We start from the raw sequence: 25876 nt of genomic DNA on the forward strand, positions 1-25876 counted from the left end.
ACAGCACTTCCATGTGTGGCAATAATTCACAGAGTAGCCTTGCAAACTGGCATGCCACGTGTACACTCAGAGTCAAAAGACATGAGGCTGAGAACTTAAAAGAAACCAGGCATCTAAACTTGCAGAAAGCTTAATGACTCTGTCCCTTCACCCTATTATTTTGGTGTTTTGAAATCACTCTGGGCATCTGTGGGGTCCTGCAAGTCTAGTTTGGAGAACAAATGCAGGGGTTTACTGGGGGAAGGGAGCAGAGGGAGGGAAGGTCCTGAGTGATGAGGGGGCAAACACACTGTCCTCTCAGGTGAAGGCTTCTAAGGGGTGTGAAGCCATTTGCTTTAATAATCTATTCACAGGGTTGGTCTTTCTCCAGAGAGTTTCTTTCATTTGTATGTTCCTTACATTTTCCTAGAATTCCACCTTAAAACAAACTGGATGGACTTATGGCCAGGATCTCCACGCCGAAAAGTTTTGCTTAAACGATGACACACTGCAGTTGGAGCCTGCTCACCCACATCTGGAAGCCACATGTCAGCGGCAGCTGTATAAAACGGTCAGCCCAGCAAACCTAGGGTGACACTTTTTGCCAGAAGCCCAGGCAGCATGGACCTCACTCCGCTATGGGTGCTTCTGCCACTGGTCACCGTGGCCTGGGGCCAGTACGGAGACTATGGGTACCCATACCAGCAGTACCATGACTATAGCGACGACGGGTGGGTGAATCTGAACCGGCAGGGCTTCAGCTACCAGTGTCCCCACGGGCAGGTGGTGGTGGCCGTGAGGAGCATCTTCAACAAGAAAGAAGGCTCGGACAGACAGTGGAACTATGCCTGCATGCCCACGCCGCAGAACCTCGGGGAGCCCACGGAGTGCTGGTGGGAAGAAATCAACAGAGCTGGGATGGAGTGGTAAGGGCAGCCTGCACTCTGGGGGGGGGGGGGGGGGGGAGGGGGCATCCCAGCATATCCCTCACCCTGGGGGGGGGGGGTCTGCTTGACCCCAGCCTCTAAAGACTAGACCAGGAACTCATTCTCTCGAGGGCAGGGCTGCTGCCCAGTAGCCCACATTACAGGACAGAAATCCAGGATCTGCAGTGCCCATGGCAGATGGGCTCCTCTGTGGCTCTGCTCCTTCCAGAAGCGGCCCTCCTCTCAATTTGGTCCAGGGACTACCATGGGTCTGTGAAATGTTTTCTAGGCTGCAAAATGATAGGTACAGAAATGAAAAGTTTTTAAGACACTTTATAGCAATTTTAACATCGTTGTAATGTCCAGAAGGCATTCTCGTTTTGTAGTAATTTACTTTTACTGTTTTACAAAAGTATTGGTCCACAATAGTTTGGGGACAATAAATGACTAGACCTACCTCACTACAGACAGTTTGAGAAGTGTGGTTTTTGAAAACAAGTGAATGGAGGAGAGCGGGCAAAGAAATTCAGGCAAAGAGAAGTGAAATTAAATACCTCTCTGCTGCGCTGGTAAAATGTGCTCTCTCAGTCATAAGCACCAAAGTCCTTCTCTCTGTCTGAATTTAAAGTGGGTTTCACTGCCAGAAAATAGTTTACTAAAGACTTTTAGGGAGAAGCGCTGTTCTCGCTCGACTGGGCTCTGCCGCAGTCAATGGCATGGAAATGATCCAAGCCTGTGCTTTGCTGTGGGGTGTGACAGTCTCAGCCCCAGTAGTTGGTCAGGAGCCCATCCCAGTACTACTGACTGCTAGGTTGGCTATTCATGCAGCCTGGATGGGGAGCAGGACCCCTGGGGGGGGGGAAGGTGGATCCTGGGGGTGACAGGCTCTGGGGGAGCCAGGTCCAGGGAGGAAGAAGCCCAGCTAGCAAGGTAGGCTGCTGCGGTGCTATCTGTAGAGCAGGACTCTATGAGGATTCCTGCAGGCATGTGGTAGAAAGAGCTTTGGGGTGGTCAAACTCTGGGGGATCACACGATCAGCAGACAGAACCATGATGAGACACTGAGAGGAAAAGACACTGACACGTGTGTGGAGGAGCCAGGCAAAAGAGGGGACTTCGGAGTAGTCAAAACAGCTGCCATTTATTGAGTGCTTACCCTGAGCTAGCACTATGCTGATGCTTTATATGGATTACCTCATTAATGCTCAAAACAAATCTAAGTCATTTTATTGGTAGACAAACTATGCTCTAGAGACCCAAGTGTTTCCTCAGCTAGAAAGTGATAAAGCCAGGATTTGGATCTAGTGAATTTACTCCAAAGTGTGTGCTCTTGGCCACAGTGATGAGCTACTTGAGAGCCTGCTGCTCCCACCTAATGCGGGCTATCAGCCCATCCAGGGGCCAGGACTGGACCCAGGGAAGTTCTTCATCCTGGGAGGATGGGATCTGCAAGGTCACAGTGGAAGCCCAGCCCTGGAGGACTAGGCCTCTGGTGAGCAGATTTAATTATCCAAAACTCCTTCTGATAGGTGGCCAGCTCAGAGTCCAGCCTTGTCTCAAAGATTCCCACTGCCAGACCCATTGCCTGGCATGGAGCACAGGACCAACCTAGGTATACTGTCTGCCCTGTCCTCTCATCTATGGGTCATTATATGGGTGGGGTCCCTTTCTAATGTCCCTTTTAGAGCCATATAGTAAAGCAGCACTCAGAGTTGATTTCTTAACCCCAAAGGAAGAGCCCTGGGCTCTGAGTCAGAAGGACTGGATTCAGATCCAGTTTCCAAGACTATGTGATCTTGCACCAGGGATTCAACTCTCTAGGCTCCCATCTCATCTGGAAAATGAGTGATCATACTACATGATCTCAGAAGAATCCACAACTCCAATACCCCATGCTCTGTTTGGCCCTGAAAATGCACTTGGATTTTTCTTGCATTCTGTTGATCTTTGTGTTTATCCCTGCTAGGGAGAGAAGGCAAATGATGTTTAGTTTTAAACTTGCCAACTTGCATCTGGTTTGTCATTAACTCCCAGACTATTTGAAGAAAAGCAAAAAAGGAAGGGAGTGGACATAACATGATTTTGTTTGGCCAATGAGAGTCTAGTGAGAGGCTGACAAGTAAGATCACTCTTCTACCTCTGCCTCCACATTTTGGGCTATGCTGACTCAAACAATTTTCTTTCCCCCTTTCCACCCTCTGTTGCCTCCTACTCTGCTAATCACAGAGTAAAAAACTGTACAAACATGAAAAACAGCTCCTTTACAGTAAAACTCAACTGCCCCAGGTCTGATACCAATTACCCCAGAAGCATTTATTTCGATGATTATTGCTTTGAGTTTAGACTTCAGTCTCAGTGAAAAATCTGGAAGGAAAGAATTTGCTCATAGGCTGAGGGATAGTTACACTTCCCATGGGCTGCAAGTTTTCAATCTGCCCTGAGAGAAGAGTTGTTGATAGTTTTGTGAATTTGGCTGCTTCATATAAATGAATCAGCTTGCAGGTTTATTTTAAGAGGGAGGAGGAGTCTCAACACAGATTTGACAACAATACATAGGATCTACTAAAGACATTTGCTAACTGAAGCACAGATTTAAAAGTGCTCCACAGGGCACCTGGGTGAAACTCAGACTCTTGGCTGCAACTCAGGACATGATCTCAGGGTCCTCGGATTGAGCCCCGCCTCAGGCTCTGTGTTCAGCATGGCGTCTGCTTCAGATTCTCCACTCTCCCTCCCATTCAGTCTCCCCCTCTCTCAAACAAATAAATAATATCTTTGAAAATAAAGAAATGAAAGGTGGTGCTCCAAGCATAGCTGAGTGGCTCATAACACTATTGTTTGCTATAATTTCTCTGTAGAAAAGTACCTCTTCAGGTGCCAGATTTGAGTGTGCATGCTGGCTCCCCTACTAATGACCACCAAGAGGCTTTAACTGAGTCCTAAGAGTGGCACTTTGCCATTTCAGAGCATGCCTAGGCTGTTCTCAGGGAATCTTCTCTAACTTGGCATGGCACAGGCTATAGGACATGTAGATACTATGTGGAACAAAATGAAGCTGGAATTTTTTAGTGAGGATGAGCTGTCATGTGGTAGAAGGAACTCTGGTCTTAGAATCAGGAAATCTTGATTCATAGCTCCTGTTTCTATCATCTCTTAGCCCTGTGGTCCTGAGGATTTGATTTGTCATTCTGGAGAAAGGAAGGTGTGGCACCCACCTCACAATAGGGGATATCACTGTGTGCTTATGGGAAAAATGTATAAAGGAACTCTAAATCTCAATGTAAACAAATGCACGTCACAGGCAGTCAATACAAGTTTAGTGAATCTGGAATTTGATGAGGCTGGTTTTGAGCAAGGCAGATTTACATGGAGCCTGAATTCAAAGTAACAACATTCTGTGTATTGGTACTTGCTTTCTTACTGCCTCCCTTCTACCCTGGCCCTGGGCTTCAAAAGATCTCAGGAAGGTATTTTTAAATGGTAGCTTCTATTAGAGCTGACGAACCCTGGGAAATACTCTATGCAGCATCAAATAAGACAAAGTCCCATTTGTGAAGCCTGTTTTGAAGAAGACAAATAATATACAAATACAAATCAGCTAATGACAAGTGCGCTACAGCAAATATATATCAGGTTGGGAGTAGAGGGTGGGAAATGTGGGTTTCCCATGGTAAACTGAGAAAGACTCTCTGAGGAGGAGGATGCCGTATGTTCTGAGTGCTCAGAACCACAAATCGGGGCGAGGAGGATTGCTCTGTATTATACAGAGCCCTCGTCTCCAGGAGAGTCAGATTATGGAAAACTGAGCTCCTGCCCACTGTTCTCAGTCTCAGATTGACCTTGATGCTAACACAGCTCTGTTGGACAGTTTTCCTTTCTTCTCTTCTCCATCATGTGGCTTGTCTTTGGTGAGTTCTTTTGCTCACTCATTTACTACCAAATGCTTATTATCACAATTTTGCCAGACTCCAGGAACATGAAGATGAATGACATACAGTCAATGCCCTTGAGTTATTCCTAGTCTAATCTTAGCCTGTGCTTACTGGGACAGTCCTCTAGAAAGGATTCCAGACCAAGTATAGTACCAAGTATAGAGTAGGTTCCAATGAGTATTTGTTGGGAGATTTGATGAACATTCTAAAACCCTGTGACTATGTCATAAATGCCTTAGAGCAACTCAAAGGATTATTCTGGGGAAAATAGAATTAATAGGAATCAAGCTTTACTCTAAAATAATGAATCTCTCTTGGTGGAATTTAAGCCCTCATCAAGTTGGATTGTGGGAGATATTTGGGGGAGTAAAGAAGGCTGTGCCATACAGTCTCCCCAGCACAGAGAGCTCTTTTCCTATCTCTGCGTTTGGTTGGAAACTGGCTAAAAGGACTGGAGCACATTGCATGTTTGTGGAACTGGGAGGAAAGAAACCAGCACAACTCACCCACCCATTTGATGTGACTATGAAAGCTTAACCAAGATTACACTGCTTTACACCATTCTACACCAGACTCATCACTGTAAGAGTTTGAACTTTTTATAAATTTGGACCCAAACCAGTAGAGATTGGAGGGAAAGATGAAAACTCCATAAGAGTTCACCAACAAAACCATACATGTGCAAACTTTCCAGTCACAGCCTCCATCATTTGGCCTGACCAATGACTCTTGACCCAATGAAGGATGTAGGAGACGGGAAAAAAGCCTGGCTAGAGGATGGGCCAGAAGCAAAGGACATTCTTGGAGCAACTCCCTGATTGCTCATGTACAAAGCTTTGGCCTCAGAAAAATGCGTTTGGATCCTGCTCTTCCAGTTTCCATGTCGGCCAAGAGTTTGGCGGGTGTCCTTTTTCATTCATTCCTTGCAGTGACTTAGATGAGGTTCCACACAGTGTGGTAAGGATAGGGTGGGGACAGAACTTGGGTCTGCTGCTTTCTCAACAATAGCTCTTCCCCTATTCCCTGTTGTTTCCTCGTTTTGTTGCTGCAGACACAGGAAAGGGTTTCTGTCTTTGCTTTCCAGGTGACAGCCTCGAGATAAGCCACTTTCAGAAGACTACCCTCTCAAAGAAGGTCCTTGAATATTGTCAGGAAAAGATAACTAACTGCTTTGTAATTTGCCCTCTAGAAAGTTTCTTCTGGCAGGTGGAGCAGGGCCAACAATGATCCAGTTTATAAAACAAAATTTAGCCTTCAGCTTTCAAAGAGATGGATGGTGAGAGAGAAAATATGCCTTCTGAATTGAGGAATAGACAGCCTCTGAAGCAGGGCCCCCAAAAACTCAGACTCCAAGGGGATGTTCTTAGGGAGTCCACACCCACGGCTCCACTAGGGTTTGTCACAATCCACCCAGAAGCCTGCAGTCTTGGGTCCATACTCTTGTGGGGTGGTTCAGGAGCATAGAGCAGGCACTGAGAAGTGAAGCAGAGCCTTTGGTGTGTCTTCACCACTAGTCACTTTTTAAAAATTGAGTTTGAACGACTTCAGCAATTCCAGCCCTCTCCTTTTCCCCCATCCCCCTCATGTTCACAGCAGTCCTCACCCCTGTTCCCATGTTTGTTATCCCAAAGCTGCAGCTTGTGGCCAAATGTCTAAGTGAGTCTTGTCAAATAAGGTGCTTTTACAAAAAGGTGATGGAAAAGGACAGGAAGTGAGAGGAGGAAAGCCCATAGCTCTATTCATGTCTCACCCTTAGCCTAAGCAGGCTTTGCTCCTAAGGGAGAAGGTGGATGTGGGGAGATCATCACTCACTCTTGGGGAAGTCTCAGGGCCCTTTCTGGATCTGAGTTATAGGCTTTTCAATGTCAACCTTGCCTCTGGTGATAAAAGACTTCTGACCAGTTATCCATTCATTCTTTCTTCTGTTAAACATCTGCTAGACACTGTCAGGCACTGTGTAGAATTCAAACTGAAGATTGAATGATCTTTCCCCTTAAGGAATTTACCATCCACTAAAGTATCTATACTATAAAGTGGGTGTGCATCAGCAACAAAGACAGCCAACCTCCCTGAGCTTTGTTTTAGGGAAACAGTAGCTCAGGGACTGCATTAGAGTCCACTAGATTTCTTCTGACTGAAGGACTGGGGAGCCAAGGTAGCTTTGGCCAAGTATGCACAAAATTGTAGAGTGGATGCAATGAAATACGATGACAATAATAAATAGCTTATTAATCATCAAAAACATCAATAATAAATAATTTATTAAGCACCAGAATGTATATGCATTGTCTTATTTGGTCTTCATAAAACCGTTTAAAAGTATGTGCCCATTTTACAAGTGAGAAAACTGAGGCTAACAGAGGGTATGAAGCCTGCCCAAGGTGACACAGCCAGAAGTGACTAGAGCACCAGTCCTACAGCATAGCCCATACTCTTAGCCCTTCTGCTTTACTAATCCCCACATGAGTGTACCCTCAAAAAAAATCTAATTCTGGAAGAATTAATTTCATTGTGTTGGCCTCATGCACTATGAAACTCCAATGCATGCTTGCTTTACCAAAACGTGAAGACTGTGGGACAGGAGCTAGGTGAAGAGAGCTCTGCTTGGTTTTCTAACTTTCACCAGATGTTCTCAGGCCCTGGGCCTCTAGTATCCAAATAATCTTCACAGGGCAGCATTATCTGAGGTGGTGTGTGAGGGAGTGACACACACTACCCGTATAGGATTGTGGGGCCAGCTGCCTGGCTGACAGCTGGCGGAGAATTCACGGAACTTGGATTGCCTTCAAACTGGTACACCATGAAACAGGTCAGCTTATCTTGCTACACTTATTTTTACTTAAGAGAACTTACCACCCTGGGAACACTGTCCCCTGTGGTGATGAGAGTGCACAGGACAGACCAAAACAATGAAACAACAGCCACCAGGAAACCACAGGCTTACTGAGTTTCTGAAAGGGCTATTTTAGAGGAAGCCAGAATTGTAGTGATGGTGAGAAGGAAGATCACAGAAGCATCATTTACAACTTTGAGTGCTTTCTATTGAAAAGCTCTCACACTGCTAGAATTAGGATATAATAGACTATCTTGGACTATCCACTATCCCAGACCCAAGCATTCCATTCCAATCATGTGGCTTCCAAAATATGCCAAATGTTTTCCAAAGTGGCACTTCTCCAGATGAGATGTGAGTAATGGTAGAGAAGGAAAGCTAGCACGTCAGGGCCATAGGTCTCAATGCACACTTTAATCTTAATTTTAATCTGAATTCCTGATCTCCTATATCTGAGGTCTCTAGGGTCCATTAGAACCTCTTCCAAGTCCCAGGGACAGGCAACTCAGGCTAATCTGCAAGGCTGGCCAAGCACCAAGCCCATCCCTCAGTTCCTTCAACACAGAAGCACTGTGATTAATACAGAAGAGTAGCCAGGCACAAGTTTGTTGAGTGGATGAACAAATAAATGCATGCATATTTGAATGTAGGTATGCATGAATGAATAAACGAATAATAAATGAGCAAAAAGGACAGATGTTTTCTGATCAGAGTCATGAAATGTATTTAATATCTAGTTTCATCAGATCCACAAGATCATTTCTACCTATTTCTACCTATAGAATAGAAAAAACACAAAACCAGTCACCACCAATGGCTTTATAGTTTGTGTGTCAGCAAGGTCCCTCTCACCTATCAGCACAGCGTACTTTTTCTTACTTTATATGTTATATTTTCTGGAAACTTATCTGTACTTGGAAAACGGGGTTGTGTTCCAGTAGCTATCAAGCTATACATAGACAATCTCCTGGTCTGCTCACTTATGAGAGGGAAAATGATCAGTGTCTGGGTGGATAGGAAATGCAGAGAATCTGATGGACTAAAGACTTATTTTGGAAGGATTTGTGAAAGACCCCACCTTATGTAGGAGCCCACTGTGGTAGAGTGGAGAACAGCATCCTCATCATCCAACAGAAAGTGGCAGCCTTCAGGCACCAGTGGGATATGGGGTACGGGTGGGAGAAAGCCAATGCTTAGTTAGGAAGGTGCTGTGAAGATAAAAGGCAGCTGCAGCCCAGCTAGAAAGAAAGAATGATAATGCATGTGGCCTCAGGGAGGGTCTGTGGACCAGAGAGGAAGAGTTACCTTCTTGGGAGAATTAGAAAGATCATCTAAGAAAGGTGAAAGACCCCCGGAGGGAGTTTGATAAGGTCAGTTGGCCTCTCACTACCCTGTAAGGAATGCCTCCATATGCCAGGACCCACTGTGGGCACCGGGGGTAAATCCAAGCAAAACCTGCCCTAACCACAGAGATCTTACAGTCATGAGAACCTGAGGATGTGGTCCCAGTGTCCCTCTGCATGGCCCTGGACAATGTGTTGCACCCATCTGGGCTTTGTAGCTATGTGGGGCTAGAGTGAACAAGTGTCCTATGCTAAGTCCCAAGGGTCTATTTGCTCTTTTTTTTTTTTTTAAGATTTTATTTATTTATTCATGAGAGAGAGAGAGAGAGAGAGGCAGAGACACAGGCAGAGGAAGAAGCAGACTCCATGCAGGGAGCCCGATGTGGGACTCAATCCCAGGACCCCAGGATCACACCCTGGGCCGAATGCAGGCGCTAAACCACTGAGCGACCCAGGGATCCCCCCTCTATTTGCTCTTGAGCAAAAGAAATGTTGTTTGAAGTTCATCCATTCATTGTGTGTATCTTTGTCTTCTTTTTATTTTAAATGCAAGTAAAATAAATTGTGTTCTCTTTTAAGTGCCATAAATAATACAATCTTGCATTTGTGAAAATCTAGATGCTTCTATACCCATCCATTTATGCTTTCTTCTATCAATTCATAGAAGTCTATCAGGAGCAGTGCTCCCCAATTTCCTTCAGCTCAAATATTCTGAATCATTTGAATTTTAATGGTCAGCATATATTATTTCTACAAATATGACGAAGTCTTTATTATTTGCATTAAAATAGGATAAATTGGGGTGCCTGCCTGGCCCATTCGGTTAAGCGTCCGACTCTTGATTTCAGCACAGGTCATGATCCCAGGGTCCTGAGATCGAGCCCTGTGCCATGACTAGGAGTGAAACCTGCTTAAGTTCTCTCTCTCTCTCCCTCTACTGCTCCCTCCCACCTCTCTCTCTCCCTTCCTCTTGGAAAAAAAAAAAAAAAAAGTAATAAATTGTCAAGGATCTAGGTCAGTTGAAGCATGGCCTGGCTCAGTAGCTGTGGGACCTGGAGTTTTCGGCATCCTTGTCGTTAGTTCACTTGGAATGGTTCTCTTCTCTTCAGGTACCAGACATGTTCCAACAACGGGCTGGTGGCAGGGTTCCAGAGCCGCTACTTCGAATCTGTGCTGGATCGGGAGTGGCAGTTTTACTGCTGTCGCTACAGCAAGAGATGTCCATATTCCTGCTGGTGAGCCTGGTAGCCAAATACAACTCCTAAAGACTCCTGGGGCTGAGGGAGAGTTTGGGGGGGTTCTCTGGTCCATGTTTCTGACTTCAGATAAGCCTGGGTTGTCATGAACAAGCTTGGAAAGCAGCATGCAGCTGATAGAAGGAAATGAGTGTATAAAATTAATGAAAAGGCTAGAATAATAATCATACTGGGATAGACCTCACAGCTCATCAACCCAATACATCTATACCCCTCTTTTGGCAGGAAAGAAACAAACAGAACAGTAGAACAAAGAAGTCACTTATCCAAAGATACCCAGCTATTTTATGGGGTTTCACCTCTAGAGCTGAGATCTATGGACTCCTATTACAGTGCTCTTTCTCTCATCACATCCAAGGCTGCGGGGGACCTGTTTGGGAATCTATTTTTTTCTTGTCACAGGTCAGAGTGGCAAATGTAGTATATAATTATACACCAAAGAGGCTAGTGTTTTCTAGATCAATTGGTAATTCCAGTTGGTATAATTTTGTTCCTTTCCTGCTCCCTGGGCTGATGCCAAATATTCCCTGATCTAGCTTTCAAACTGACTAGGAGAATATGTGTATATTTATTTACCCTGATAACTTCCACTGGGTGCTGACAACACAACTTATCCAAAGTTCTTCAGTCTAAAAACAAGCCAGGCATTTCTGCCTTGGACAAAGGGATCTAAAAGTGTCAACATTTGAAGCTTGGCTCACTCAAGTGATTTATCTCTCTGCAGTGTGATGCTTAAAAGGGGAGCTTTGCGGGTTATGTTTTCTTCTGCCACCAGACAGTGTTACTCCACAGACGCCCACACAGGGCACAATGGCTCTAGGCATAGGCAACTCCAAAAGCTAACATTTTTCTGTCTAAAGTAATGATGAATAATAAATTCAGAGCTCATAGCCAGTCAATATCAGTAGCCGTATGATGGAGCAGGGGCTTGCTCCAGCTCTCCAAAGATGCCCCCATAAAGCAGTTCTCATCCTACCATGGCAGGTGAGCAGGGGTGGCTAGGATATTAGGATAGAACTATGATAGATACTGAAGCAAAGATCTAAAGCCTGCACGTGGTGGGGTGGAGTGGAAGAAGCACCAATGGGGCAACAATGAACTTGAGCTCCTGCCTCTATATTGACAGGGCCCCTCTCCTTAAGTCCACCACTTAAAATGATGGCCAACCTCTTTTGGGTCTCTGAGATTTTTAAGAAATCTGATGAATGCTGTAGATCTTGTCTTCAGAAAAAATAAAATGCACCTCAGCATATTCAAACAAAAGTTTACACAGCATTTCCAGGAGCCTTCAAACTCCCTGAAGGCCACCAAAAGATCTTTGAGGTTCTTTTGAGCCCTAAAAATTCCTTGACTCCAAAGGTGCCTTTGCAAAAGGCAATACAGATGCCCATAACTGTTTTCAAAGAGAAGATGAAGGTCTTAAAGATGACTGGGCCCCACAGAGTGGGAAGAGAAGGTAGGAGCCTGCCCCCTGGGACATGAGAGGCATGGCTTTCCCCAATCTTCCCATCCCCAGGCTGCTAACAGAAAGTGCCCCCCCCCCATCTGCCTCCCTTGTTGCAAGGCATTAAAAACCAGTTAAAATGTAAATAAATTATTTGAAAGAGTAAACAGTTAATCCATTACTACATTAGCAAGACTTCCCCTCAGGCTCCAAAGGAATACATCAGGGTTGTGGTACGCTGTGTGATCCAAAGGAGCATGTTCAGGAGAGAAGGGATAAAGAGAAGTCAGCCCCGAGCTACTGTGGTAGGGAGGATGGACAGCCTAAGGACAGTAGGGAATTCCAAGTGTGTGTGGGGGTCCTGTTTTCTGCCCCTCATGGATGCCCACTATAGCACTTAGTGGATTACATTTGAACTGGAAGATACATATGTCCCCAGGGCCCAATGTAATCCTTGGAACATAGTATCTGCTTGATAATTATTGAGTGCATATTTGAATAAATGATTCCGAATGGCATGCAGAATAAGGTGAAGAGGCCCAGAAAATATAATTTACTTACTTAACTCTAAAAGTTTGTGTTGTTTTTTTTTAAATCTGGTTTTAAATCCCACTTTCCCATCCTTACCTAAGAATGTAAGCTCTTTACAAGCAAAGATCTTTGTATTAATATATTCCAAGCCCTTAACTAATGCCAAGCACTTATTAGGCACTCAACATTTGTTGAATGAATGAATGAATAACTTTGGCCTACTTTCTAATTCTGTGAAGATAAAATGAGATAATATATGTCTGGTATTGCCACTGGCTTTGATCACACAGAATGGACCTGTGCCCTTCAACCTTCTCAGCTGCAGTGTAGACCCAGCCTCCTGACTAACTGAAGGGTCTTTCAAAGGCTGACTCTACCCAAGGTCATGACAGTCAGGGGTGGGATCACCCATCAGGAAGCAGAACTAGTGACTGGAGCTGGTTGTGCAGAGAAACAAGAGATGTCCACTTAGACAGTGTAACTGGGGGTGATGGGCTCTTTGCTCTCCAGGCAAGGGAGAAAGGACCTGGAACACCTGCAGGTCACATCACTGTAAGGACCGACTTCTCTGCCAAAATAGGTGGGAGAGTCTGCCCCTCTAGAGGTCACACAGTCACTGGCTGGCCACCTAGCTTCTGGCCAAACAGAGCAGCAACAAGAAGTGGACGTAGGACCCAAGGCTTTTGATGATAAGGCAGGCAAGAAACTGAGGCTCACTCATTTTGGAAAAATTGTCAAACAGCAGTGGTGGGGGTGAATGGAGGTAAGGGTGGGATAAAGGAGAAATATCTAATCTTCCCAGGGTCCCCATACTCTATGCAGTCTGTGATCTGCATCACTATCCTGAGCATTGTTGCTTGAAGTTTACCCTGTTTCTTTGAATGCTGAGACCCAAAGACATCCAGGTCTCTATGTCTCAAAATTCCACTAATTTTCTAATGATGCTCCAGATTTCCATTGGTCATTTGGGAGCCGGTTCCAGGCTGCTCCTGCTCCCCACAAGTATTGGATGTCCTTCCTCTCACACACTTTAGAAATGACTTCTCAAGTTCTCTTAGATGCAGCTCACCAATTGCTAAGATGTTAAGAATTTCATGAACATGGAGATGCACATGTATGAACAAAGTCCTGAGGTTAAAAATGAAAAAAAGGAAGATGAGCAACATGTCTTCAGTTGCCCAAGACATTCAGGGCCCTATGGCAAAACTGACCCTTAGCCTTGGTCTACAATAGCCTACCCCCTCCCTCACCTGACTCTACCACCCAGACATGTCACTGATGGCCAGCAGAATCCATGGGGGAAAAGAGGAGAGAATTACTCAGAAAGATACAGCAAGTCAACTTGGAAGTATGTCCCTCTGAGCAAGGTTTTGTTTATCTGCATCTATTTCTGACTTCGTGGTGTTAGAGCTGAGAGCCACTGCGGTTGTCCAAGGAAATGGTACTTTTTCAAAGGGAAGCTTGGAGAAGCAGCAGAATGAGATTGCAGTATGCACCGTGGTATGCAGTTCATGACTCACTATCCCACTGGGGTATCTAGACATTTTAGTGGCATCCTTAAATTGCCTGAGTCATGACGTTATATGTCCTTCTAAACTACATGAAGCGACTAGAGCAGAAATTAGGTCTTATTTCTTCAGCATCTCAGCATATTGCCTGGCACAATATAGACCCTTAATAAATTTCTTGAGTGAATGTTGCAGACCCATAGGAACAGTAACAGTGGTGAAACCTGACATTGGTACGATGATGTTTTATAGTTGGAAAGGATTCTCTCACAAGCATTATTTTATTTGATCTTTCTAACAGCCCGTCAGAGTGAGAAGTGTTTTCCCACACCTTCCCACAGCGAAAACTGCTGATAACTTTCCTATTTGAAGCCTCCCCTCACATCACTTAAACTGGCTAGAATTACCTCCCAGGAACTGGACGCATGTGGGTGGGAACATTTTTCTCTCCTACTTTGAAAGCCATTTTGCAACACTGAGCCTGACCCTGTTTTGAACTAGCTAAATGAGCAACTATCATCTTTGCATTTGCAAACATTTAAGGATTTAGAAATAGCACCACTCTTGTAGGAAAAGAAAAGAAAACAAATCATCCAACCAACCCCCAAATGAGTGCAAGATTTATTTGTTCACTGGGGACCAAGGTGCCGCTCTCATTTCAGACTGTGAGGTTTCTCATTGGATTGTATGGCCTCATTGAACTTTGGCAAAAGAGTGAATTATGGATAGATTCAGACATGCTGTCATTAAACAGTCCCCACAGGATTGGATACGTATATAAATTTTACACATATTTATTTACATATGAGAATTCAAATTCTTAGTCCAGTCTTCTGCAAACCACAAACACATGTCACTGAAGAAGCCACAACCCTTGAAAGCCTGTTTATAATAATTCCCCAGTCTCCAAGCAGCTGCAGCCCCTGCCTGCCACGCACCAGTCTGTCCCCCATCAGCATGCAAGGGAGGCTGGCCAGGCACAGGCTAAGGGTTCCAGGAACCGATGGTTTTGAATTGAGCATCGATTTCCGGTTCATCTCCAGACCTGTGGCCCTTCACTAGATTCGTTGCATATAATGTTTTGACGGAAAAAAATAATGTCATTCCTCAGAATCAACATAGATGACATTTCAGTTTTCCTCCAACCTTGAGCTCCTGTGACTCTCAAATGTCACTTTCTCCGCTGCTTATCTCCCCTGAAGCTCAGGTCCTACACCAGAGAATATTTTTCTTAATTCCTAAGTAGTTCTAGTTAACAACAACAAAACCAGCCAACTAGAACATTCTCCTTCCCTGTCCCCACCCCAAAGCCTCAATCAAAGCTAATCTTTAACTCCTCATCTCATGGTTCAGATTTTAATACAAGATGGATGTTGTTTAATACAAGACTGGTCAACAAGACCAGTCCCCATGAAATCATGGCAGGGACGAGAATGATGTCATAGGCACCTCCATTGCTGTTTCTGTAACCTCCCACCCCCATTCAGGTGCCTGCTCAGCACTGTGCCCAGAGGCTGGTAAGAAGGGCAGCTTCTATGCTGGTTCCTCAAGCAAGTTAGAAGCTGTTATGACAGAGATGAAGACACTCACACTCCATTTTAGCTAGTCTACTTGCCTTTCCTGGAGTCTAGAGACAATCATTCATTCCTCCATTTATTAATTTATTTAATTGGCCAGTCAATGTGAATGGATATAAAATAAGTACAATTTATACACTTTGATTCTGTTCCCTATGATAATGATGATGATACTTTTATTTATTGAGCACCTAGCCCGTGCTCATGTGTTAGCTCTTTGCCTTCTCACACACAGAAAATATGATAGTTTCACACAGATGAGCAAACCGAGGTGCAGAAGTTGTAACTCTTTCACATTTCCAAAGTCTGTTCAAGCAAGCCTATCTGCCTCCCAACCACATGCCCTCTGCCCCATCCTGGTTCTCTCAATCCAGGGGAGAAAGTAAGACCCACAGGGGTGAAGTATCAGGTAGCAACACAGTTGATATCTGGAAGAAAACAGGAAAGAGGGGGTTATTTTAGCTGGAGTAGAGATGTTGGAGGTGGAGTTGTCCCCATCAGTGTTTAGGACCAAGATGACCATGATGTAATGTGGCTGATGAAAGCCAGCAGGAGTGGAGACAAATGTGTTTGCTGAGCAACCCCAGGCATAGACGGTGAGCTAGAAATTCAGTTCCAAGAGAGAAATTTGGAAAATTGTCAGAGGTTTTCCTCCTTCTAATTTAAGTCAGAGATATCTCTGGAACTGGTTTCCCTGTTGTGATACATATTTGAATCATTTGAAATACAAATCTCCAAAAAGCTGAAAAAAGACAGACATGAACATGCAAGGTTCTTTCTCATCCTCCCGGGGTCTAGGGTCTTTCCACAGAGGAGGGCACTTTGGTGGCTACAGAGACCTGGTCCTTCAATTCCACAGGGCCAGTTCCCCAGCTCTCTGGAGGAGAAGCCAAGTGGCTGCTCCTTTGCACATGCTTTCCTTTGTACATAACTGCATTTGGGCCGTATTTTTTTTTTCATCTTTGTAAAAATAATTCAAACAAGTTCTGTTGTAGCTCCTATTCAGGATGCCATATCATTAACAAATTAGTCTAACCTAAAATATACCCATTCCTGCTAGTTTACCTGGAAAAGCAGTATGCAAGAGCATTGCTCATGAACAGATTCTGTTTATTAAAAAAAAAAAAAAAATCCTCACTGATTTGCCTGTCAGAGAAGGACATATTCCTTGTAGCTGGATGTAGAGTGTAGGCCAACCTCAAAATATCAATTCTACAAATGTTGAATTTCTCCTCCATGCCACTGTGAACTAGCTCATTAAGGCTTATATGCTGCCAAGTACCACTGACCTTTAAAGGAGCACACCTTACTGGTCATCATCATGAAAACAATGCTTTTATGGGATCCTGGTTTTTTTTTTTATTTTTTTTAGATTTTTTTAAAATTTATTCATGAGAGACACAGAGAAAGAGAGGTAGAGACAAAGGCAGAAAGAGAAGCAGGTTCCATGCAGGGAGGCTGATGTGGGACTTGATCTCGGTTCTCCAGGATCACACCCTGGGCTGAAGGCAGCGCTAAACCGCTGAGCCACCCAGGCTGCCCAGGATCCTGTTTTTTTTAAACCAAATGCTAGATATGTAGTGCTGAGAAGTAACAGGATATTAAAACAGTATATTTAAAACAAGGTGCTAATTGGGAAATGGAGAAAATATGGGCAAAAACAGAATTAGAGGTTGGACTGAACAGAAAAAGCTTCTCTCAAATGTTGTTTGAACATTTGTTGGCAGAAAATGTATTATGGGGTAAGGAAGTGTACCCCAGTAGCCACTCATGGAGAAATGAGAGGAGGTAGGATGCTTGGGTGGCTCAGTGGTTAAGCATCTGCCTTTGGCTCAGGGAGTGATCCCAGGACCAGGGATTGAGTCCCACATCAGGTTCCCTGTAAGAAGCCTGCTTCTCCCTCTCCCTACATCTCTGCCTCTCTATCTGTGTCTCCCATGAATAAATAAATAAATAAAATCTTTTAAAAAAGGAAGTGAGAGAAGGAACACACACACACACACACACACACACACACACAGTTCTTTGTAAAGGGGTAGATACAGATCCTGATAGAAGAGCTTCAGTTATATACCCATCTCAGTCCATTGAATAAAGGCATCTTACTGATTGGCCCTTTCCTTCATCTTGCCAAGCTAGACCCTTGCTTGACTGTTGTAATTCGTCTAGGAATATATGGCGATGCTCTGCACGAAGTATGCTTTGCCAAACAGCTGCCTGGAGTGACCTAGTAATTCACAAGGAAGCTGGAACCACACAGAACTCTTCCCCACCCGCCCTCAGGAAGCTCAATGCCACTGCTTATGAAACCCTGATCTGTTGCTTCCTTGTAGCGTCTTTTAATTTCCTGACAAGTCTCTATGCCTCTGTTTCAGTGTCTAGCTTTAAAAGTTTAAATTCTGTGTTTTCTCAGAGGAGCTATTACTGGGGCTTTCATTTATTAAGGCATTTTGTGTGTGCATGATGTCATCAGGAACTAAATGGAGACACACCTATCCGGTTCTAAAACTCATATTGAAACAGTAGTTCCCTCTATGGATGGTTTTTGGGAGGTTCACTTTCTACTAATGATTTGGGCCATTTCTCCCTATTTTTAGTTGCATTAAGCAGGCATAATTTACATCAATGTCCAAATTCCTTCCCTGGCCCTCTTAATCCAAGGTTCTGTAAAATAGTCTAAACTTATCTCACAGTTTTGTAACAGAACAACAACCACCACCAAAAATCAAGTAAAACAAAACCCTAACTGGGACCAAGATGGAAATTTACCAATGAACATGCACCATGCCTTCTCCAGGGCAATCTAGAAGTGTACTGATAGCCGTCTCCCACAGAGAGGCTTCCAGACAGACTGTCCAGTTGATCTGGGGGCCTATCTCTGATCACTATCAAAAATGAACAATAGAGAGTGCCAGTTAAAATACTGGATAAATTTTTCCCTTTTGAAGCTTAAAACTTCACTATTTTTTATATGCAAGCCTTTCTTTTCCACTTTATTCCAAATTTGTTTAACTAAGCAAGTAATCTGACATCAAATCAGCAAAGACTTAAAAAATAAATATCTAGGGGCAGCCCTGGTGGCTCAATGGTTTAGCGCTGCCTTCAGCCCAGGGCCTGATCCTGGAGATCTGGGATCGAGTCCTGCATTGGGCTCCCGGCATGGAGCCTGCTTCTCGTTCTGCCTCTCTGTTTCTCAAATAAATAAATAAAATCTTTAAAAATAAATAAGTAAATAAATATCTAGACTGATTGTTTCCAAATAATTTTGCCATTGGATTTAGTTTAGTGCAGTATTGCCATATATAGATTTTTGCCTTTGAACATATAAAAATGTTTGGCAATTAGTTTTTGTACATTGAATCTCAAGAGTGCCTCAAAGTTCTAGAAAATATTTTATGTTCCCTGAAGTACAGAAAACACCTCTTACCCCATTTTTTTAAATTCTAATTTGTATTATGTACGGTCTCAACCAATGCCTCATTTTGGGATAAACTTTAGCACTTGTCAGCATCCTCATGGATCACAAATCTATGGGATCCAAGTAAGGGCCTATTAAGTCCACTTATGAGTCATTTAGCACTTACATTATAAAGAGGAAGTCCTTGTTTGGGTCTCTTTAGAAGCACAAAATAGATTTCTGAATTAGCAGAGCCTTATTTCTCTTCATGAGCACATTAAGTGAAAACACATGTAATGCATTCTGGGTTGGGCTTGGCATCCTAATGAAGCATAATTATGTCTTTTGTTTTTTAGATTTTTATTTTTATTTATTCATGAGAGACATAGAGAGAGGCAGAGACACAGACAGAGGGAGAAGCAGGCTCTATGAAGAGATCCTAATGCAGGGCTTGATCCCAGGACCCCGGATCACAACCTGAGCCAAAGGCAGAAGCTCAACCACTGAGCCACCCAGGTGCTCCAGAGCAATTATGTCTTGAGAAAAGTCCCAAAACAAGGATAATTACATCATGTGAAGAAGGAACAATTGTAAGGATAGAGAATGGGCATTCAGGGCTCTAGCTAACTCCACATTATCTTGAGCTAACCATTGATCTTGCTGCATCCAAACACTGAGATTCTCCTTGGAGAGCTTCCAGTTTATAAATCAGTCTTTTTAAGATTTCATGATAATCCTTGCAATATTAAGTTTACACAGTGGAACATCTACCATCAGCATATATACAACATACATACAATGACACAGTGAACCCAAATCAGATGAAATTACTGCCACTTACAACTGCCTTGGAGAAGCAGACAACTTTGGCAGATCCATTTCACAATGAAAGGACTATTTTGGTCCCAAAGATCCCATAATGAAAATCAGGAGATTCTAGATTTATTGCAGGTGAGCCATGGCAAACTTACTCATGTAGAGGCCTTGGATTAACTTAATCTTGGAGGGGGAAAGAAGGAAAAGGAGAAGGGGGAAGAAGAAACAAAATTGCTCCTATGATCCACACATATCTTTTCTAGATCCAGTGACAAACCTATAATGTAGCTTTCATTCTTCTATAGACCAGGAAACTGAGATTAAGTGACTCTCCCAAGGCCATTATTTATTCAGCAAATACTTACTATGTAGTAGGAACTGTTTCAGGTGCCACGAAACAATGGTGGACAAGGAAAAGACTATCTTTGTGCGGATTAAATACAACTTCATTTTTCATACACTTTAATCATAACTCACAGTAAAAAAAACATATTAAACTATCACACCATACATATGTCATAAATACATGTATATACTACATTTGAAATGAAAATTTTACACAGATACACAAGAACTTATCTTTAGCATATGCCCTGATATTTTCTATTCTACTTTTTCTTTTTTAAAGCTCATTTGGTAATAACCAATTAAATTGATTTCATGATCCGCTAATAATCATAATCCACAGTTTGGAAACATGATTCCAGCAGGCTTACATGGCATGGACTACTATTGATAGTAATTAATATTTCCTCAAGGACTGGGGAGTTATCAACATCTTGTGTAGTTTAACGACAAGAATAAGAAAGATGAGAAGCAGAAGGAAAGCACCCATCTTTTCACAGCCTGGAATGGTTTGGTGGGGGCCATCTAACTCTGGCTTGGGTATCCTGTCATATTCAAATGCCATCTCTTCTTTGTAATAATAGCGTGTTTTATCTTTTTCCTGTAAACTTTTATTCTTCTTGCATAGGCTGACCACAGAATATCCAGGCCACTATGGGGAGGAAATGGACATGATTTCCTACAATTATGACTACTATATGCGAGGAGCAACCACCACTTTCTCTGCAGTAGAAAGGTGAGCCTTCCTAGGGGCTAGGAGCTAAAGGAGGAGCCAGGGACCAGCTCCCAGCAAGGACCACATTGGCAGGAATTTCCATCCACTTTTTCCCCTAGTTTATTTCCTACTTGGTTTAGAATTAACTGAGAGTTGCCTGGGTGATGGAAGGCCATGGGAATGGAGCTATTTTCATAAACCCATTTCATGGAGCAGCTCACCTTTAGAGAGGAGGATGGGCTCCAGGCCACTCAGAGCACGAAAGCCTCAGCTTGGTCTCCTACGATGTTCTAGGCTCTGCTCCCTTCACTCGATTTCAAAGAGCACTTTTTCTGATCCAGTATCAGGAAGAGAGGGCAAAAATAGTCAAAGGAGTACCCACTGTCAAATTGGACCCCCAGGTGCCCATGCTGGTCTCTAGATAACCCCTACCTTGGGTTGCAGGGAGGGAGAAAAGAGAAGGGGAAGGCTCCGCTTCCTTAGAAAGGAAAGGGGAGGATTTATATAACCTGAAGGCAAAACAAAATTCTTCCTTTCCTAAGCAGCTCCCCAATCCTATTCCAAACGCTCAGAACAATAGGAAGAACATGAGAACTTTCCTCCCTACTCAATAAATTCAGGTACTTTTGGTCAGGTGATAATCACTTTTACACAGTGCATGAAATCCTGAAAAGTCATAGTAAATGTTTTACAAACAGAACAAAACTTACATTAACTCATTAAATAATGGACTATGATGAATGTGAGTGTGACTTATTTTTCAGGGATATTTATGTTTTAAATGAAATGATGTCTCCCCTAACAGAAGTTAACATGGCCCAGAATTTAAAAAACAAGAACAAAACAATAGAACAAACATTAAACAGCTCTGAAAGACACATTGCATGGTGTAGACTCCTTTATGTTTATTCCTAAGACAACCCTTCATTTCTCACACGTTAATCATTTTCACTTTAGATCCATTTTTAAGCAGCTTAGTTGCCTATTTTCTAGAAGCAGAAAATTTAAAAATAAACAGGGTAAATAGTACATGGAATGAAACTTTCTTCACCAGCAGGAATAGTTAAATGATGTGGCACACATGCAAAATATATTTAAGAAAATATATTTAAGAAAAGTAAAGATTAAAAAGAAAAAAAAAGAAAGGAAAGGAAAGACTTTAGAACTCAAAACCGTGGGGGCAGCCCAGGTGGCTCAGCGGTTTAGCGCCGCCTTCCACCCAGCACATGATCCTGGGGACCCGGGCTCGAGTCCCACATCGGGCTCCCTGCATGGAGCCTGCTTCTCCCTCTGCCTGTGTCTCTGCCTCTGTGTGTGTGTGTGTGTGTGTGTGTGTGTGTGTGTGTGTGTCATTAATAAATAAATAAAAATCTTTAAAAAAAACACGTGGGAGCCTGGTGACAATTAACAGGTGTGTCACCCCTGAGGACAGACTGGATAACAGTGCAGCAGGGTGCTCAGTATTCTTAATAATGTCTCCAAGTCAATAAGAAAATAAGTTCTGCATTGGCTGGTTAAGAAGGCAGGAAATAGGGCAGTCCGGGTGGCTCAGTGGTTTAGCCCTGCCTACAGCCCAGAGAGTCTGCCTGTGTCTCTGTCTCTCTCCTTGTCTCTCATGAATAAATAAATAAAATCTTTAGAAAAAAAAAAGAAGGCAGGAAATAATATAATAAAGCCTACTATCCAAAATTACTACTACATATATATAGTTAAAATATTGAATTCCCTTTGGCTTGAAATTTTTCAAGTTATGTGGATTAACCCCAAATCTTGGAAAACAGATATCATGCCATGCATTTTTAAAAAAATGAACATAGCCATGTGATTTTTGTTGCTGTCACTAACAATCAATGGCTTAAAGATCCACAGCATGTGTTCCTTCAACTCTGCTGAAAGATACTAAGGCCATCAGCTTGGAGAAATATCCTCAGTCCAGGACCTACTGGTCAGGGACCTTCCTTCCATATGCAAATCATAGTGGGTTCCTCCTGGAATGGAGTTGCTCAGCCTGAGCACTATTGACATCTCAGGCCAGATAATTCTGTTGCCGGAGCCTGTCCTTCATTGCAGATGTTTAGTGGCTTCCCTGATCCCTATCACTAGATGGCAGTAGAATCTCCCCTCCCCCATAATTGTGACAACTAAAAACCCCCTGGGGGAGCAAAAGTGTCCCTGCTTGAAAGACACTGTTCTGGAAAGAAATCAAAGACTGAGCTTGATTGAGTCCCTTGGTTCTCTTAGGACCAAGTCTAAAATTGGCTCAGCATCAATTAACAGCCTCTTAAAAGAGTAGTGTGAATGCCTGGCTTAAGAGCCTATTTATCTGTCTGTTGGTATACAGATAAATAAGACTCATTATAGTAATGAAATTCATTTGATAAACATGCATGCCACCAATATGCTAATCTCCATCTAAAAGAAGCCATGTCCTCTGTTGACAACTGCAGGAATAAATACTAATAAATAGTTGGGCACAAGGCTCTCAGGACTCGTACCAGGAGAAGCTCTTCCAAATCATTTTAAATAAATCACTTGGAGCAGCAGACTCAGAACTACAAACCCTGATTTAGGCTGACCAATATGTCCCATAGCTGCTGGCAAGAGGTATCTCCCAGAACTAAATGTGGTCAATCTCATGTTCCAGATCAAAGGCTGGATGGAGACCTTCTCAGTATTACCTGTTGGTTAGGATAAACTCAACTGGGAAGAAGCCTCCAGGTTGAAAGGGAGAAGGATAATTCGAAAATTAAATGACCCAGCTGTGCTTTGGAAGGATTTGCATGATCATATCTGGAATGATTCTTGATTTTTGCCCTTTGTTGGGACTTTGCAGAGGATTTCACAGCCATGTCCTCTGATAGGGTTATGGGCATGTAATTATGGAGATATTGTTGTGTAAGAGAAAGAATAAGATCTCAGGTGGACACTTGGAATCTGAAATTGTCACTTCATTGTCTTAAAGAATGTCACATGTTGCTCTAAGTCTACTTCTCCACCTAAATTATGAATCATGGTGAAGAGTAAATGAGCAAACCTGGACACCAGTGCAATGTTTTTGATATACTGAATGCACTCACAGAATAATGATTACAATTGATATATCACTGTTATATGATATTACACCAGAATAGCGCCATGAAGAGTAGGCACTCAATAAATTTTTGTTCAATAGGTGAACAAAGAACATAGGCTTGCCCTTAGCAAAGAACATTCATTGAAGTGTACCACACCACATTTTCCAAAACTGAACAATTGTATGTACTTTCATACCCATGCCTGACCTCTAGAACTAATACGCAATTCAATTTCTGTTATGCATGAATGGCAGGCATTTTCTTTTTGACTTTATGAGGCTTTAGAGTTATTTCCCTTCACTTAGTTTCCCTACAGTAGTGTTTTCTGAAGGGAAACACATTGCGTATAATATGGAGCCTAGAATGTAGTAAGTATTCAGTAAAAAAATAAGTGAGCAAATGGGTGGCCTGTTTAAGAGAAGATTCTTTACAATGGAATGGAGACAATGTTAAATAAATGCTTTTATTTCAAGCTGTTAACCTATTTGTCCTTGAGGTACCCGTGGGACAGAGCAGTGCCAGCTGACCCTGAATGACAAATAGGACCTCCACATAGCCAGTAACCTACAATGTGCCACCTGCACAGAGGAGGGAGGTGTCTAGGACTCCAGACCTCACAGATGATTACCTGATGGTTTTCTAGAGACTTCCTACAGTACAAAGTGAGATAAGGTGTCCCTTCAGTTCCTAAATTCTCCAAAGGTTGTTCACTGCTTTTCCCTCAGCAGTGATTTTTCTCACTGGCATTGGTTTTCTGACTCTCTCCCCACAGGGATCGCCAGTGGAAGTTCATAATGTGCCGGATGACTGACTATGACTGTGAATTTGCAAATGTTTAGCTCTGCCACTTACCAAATCTGGGTGAGGGGAAGGGGGCCAGGAGACCTGAGGATGTCCACATACATCAACATCAGCTGGAGCTCCGAAGCGGTTTCTGCTGCTCTTTTCTTCTCCCTGAGTTGGTTAGTGGCTGCAGTGCCAGCTTCCTGGGCCTTTCTGACTAGTATCACACTTACAATTAAATCCACAATTAAATCATGTTCCCACTTTCAACATATTCCATAGCAACCATTTTATATGACTGACAATGGCTTTCTTGCACACTGCATATACAGTGTGCATGCTCACAGCCAGAAAAAAGCCTGGTTCCTGGGCCACCTCTCACAGCTTCACTACTGCTTTTACTACCAAATGAGCTGCAGGCAGGCCTGGGGCTGAACAGTGTCTATGAAGAAGTTCAGTGGAGTGGAGTAAATGGCGGAAATTAAAGAAGGTGGCAATGAAGGTTCTTTGCAGGTCAGTCTATTTGAATGAAACCCAGGGTCCTCATCAAGCCTTAATGGGACATGCTTCTACTCTTCCCCTCCACATAAGCCATGCTTGCTTGGAAGTCCAAAGTGCAGAGTTCTGTGCTCCAGGAGGAAGGGGGCAGGAGGTAAAATGGAAAGATGAAAGAGTCTGGGCAGAGCTGAAAGCCTTAGCATTGGAAGAATTTCCTGAATTGAAGGAAGACTGTAGCCATACCCAGTTATGCCAGTGATGCAGAAACCAGAGAAACCTATGCAAATCTGGCTCGAGTCAGACAAGAATAAGGAAGAAGACAGAGAGAATGAGACTCCAGTTAGGAACTTGAGGGGAAAGAAAGAATGGCCAGGTTGCTTTGGGAATAGAAAAGGTTGTTTGAGTTACTGGCACCAGGAGATGTGTTCAGGACTCCTGGGAATACTGGCATATGCCCTGGTAGCCATAGAAGTTATCAGCAAACTCACCAGGATAGGTCCCAATTTTCTAGCTGGGAAAGGCTGCCCTGAGACTCTATTTCCCTTCTATGTATAATTTAGGGATATATTTTGCAGAGTTGACACTATCTTTCCTCCACCTGTGATGTCTCTGTCCCCAGCCCTTTGTACTTTCTTCATCATAAAAGGAATAAAAATGGTAATATTCACTGTGCTGCAAATGTTAAGGGTCAATTTTTGGTCTCTACTCCTCCCCTTTCCAATTATTCATCCTATCCATTAGGAAAATGTAGCTTATCATTGTGACTTGTGCCAAGCATGGTGCAAGGCATCAGGACAACAACGATGACGAGAAAAGAGTATAGTTAGCGAATCTAATAATTAAAACATAAAGTGCTAAGTGGTTTCACTAAAGACTGAACGAAGGGTAGAACCACATTTTTAGGCTTTGGATGTAACCTA

The 25876-nt window shown here is 43.2% G+C and overlaps 1 protein-coding gene across 1 annotated transcript; it reads left to right on the forward strand.

Annotated features, from left to right (window-relative positions):
- Positions 1-554: 554 nt before the first annotated feature.
- On the forward strand, positions 555-25635 carry DPT (dermatopontin). The gene is given in 4 exon segments (NM_001287158.1): positions 555-905; positions 10122-10247; positions 20515-20622; positions 24448-25635. Coding segments are annotated over 4 exon segments (606 nt in total). The 5' UTR covers positions 555-600; the 3' UTR covers positions 24515-25635.
- Positions 25636-25876: the final 241 nt, after the last annotated feature.

This window comes from Canis lupus, chromosome 7 (genome assembly GCF_011100685.1).
Source record: "Canis lupus familiaris isolate Mischka breed German Shepherd chromosome 7, alternate assembly UU_Cfam_GSD_1.0, whole genome shotgun sequence".
NCBI lineage: Eukaryota > Metazoa > Chordata > Mammalia > Carnivora > Canidae > Canis > Canis lupus.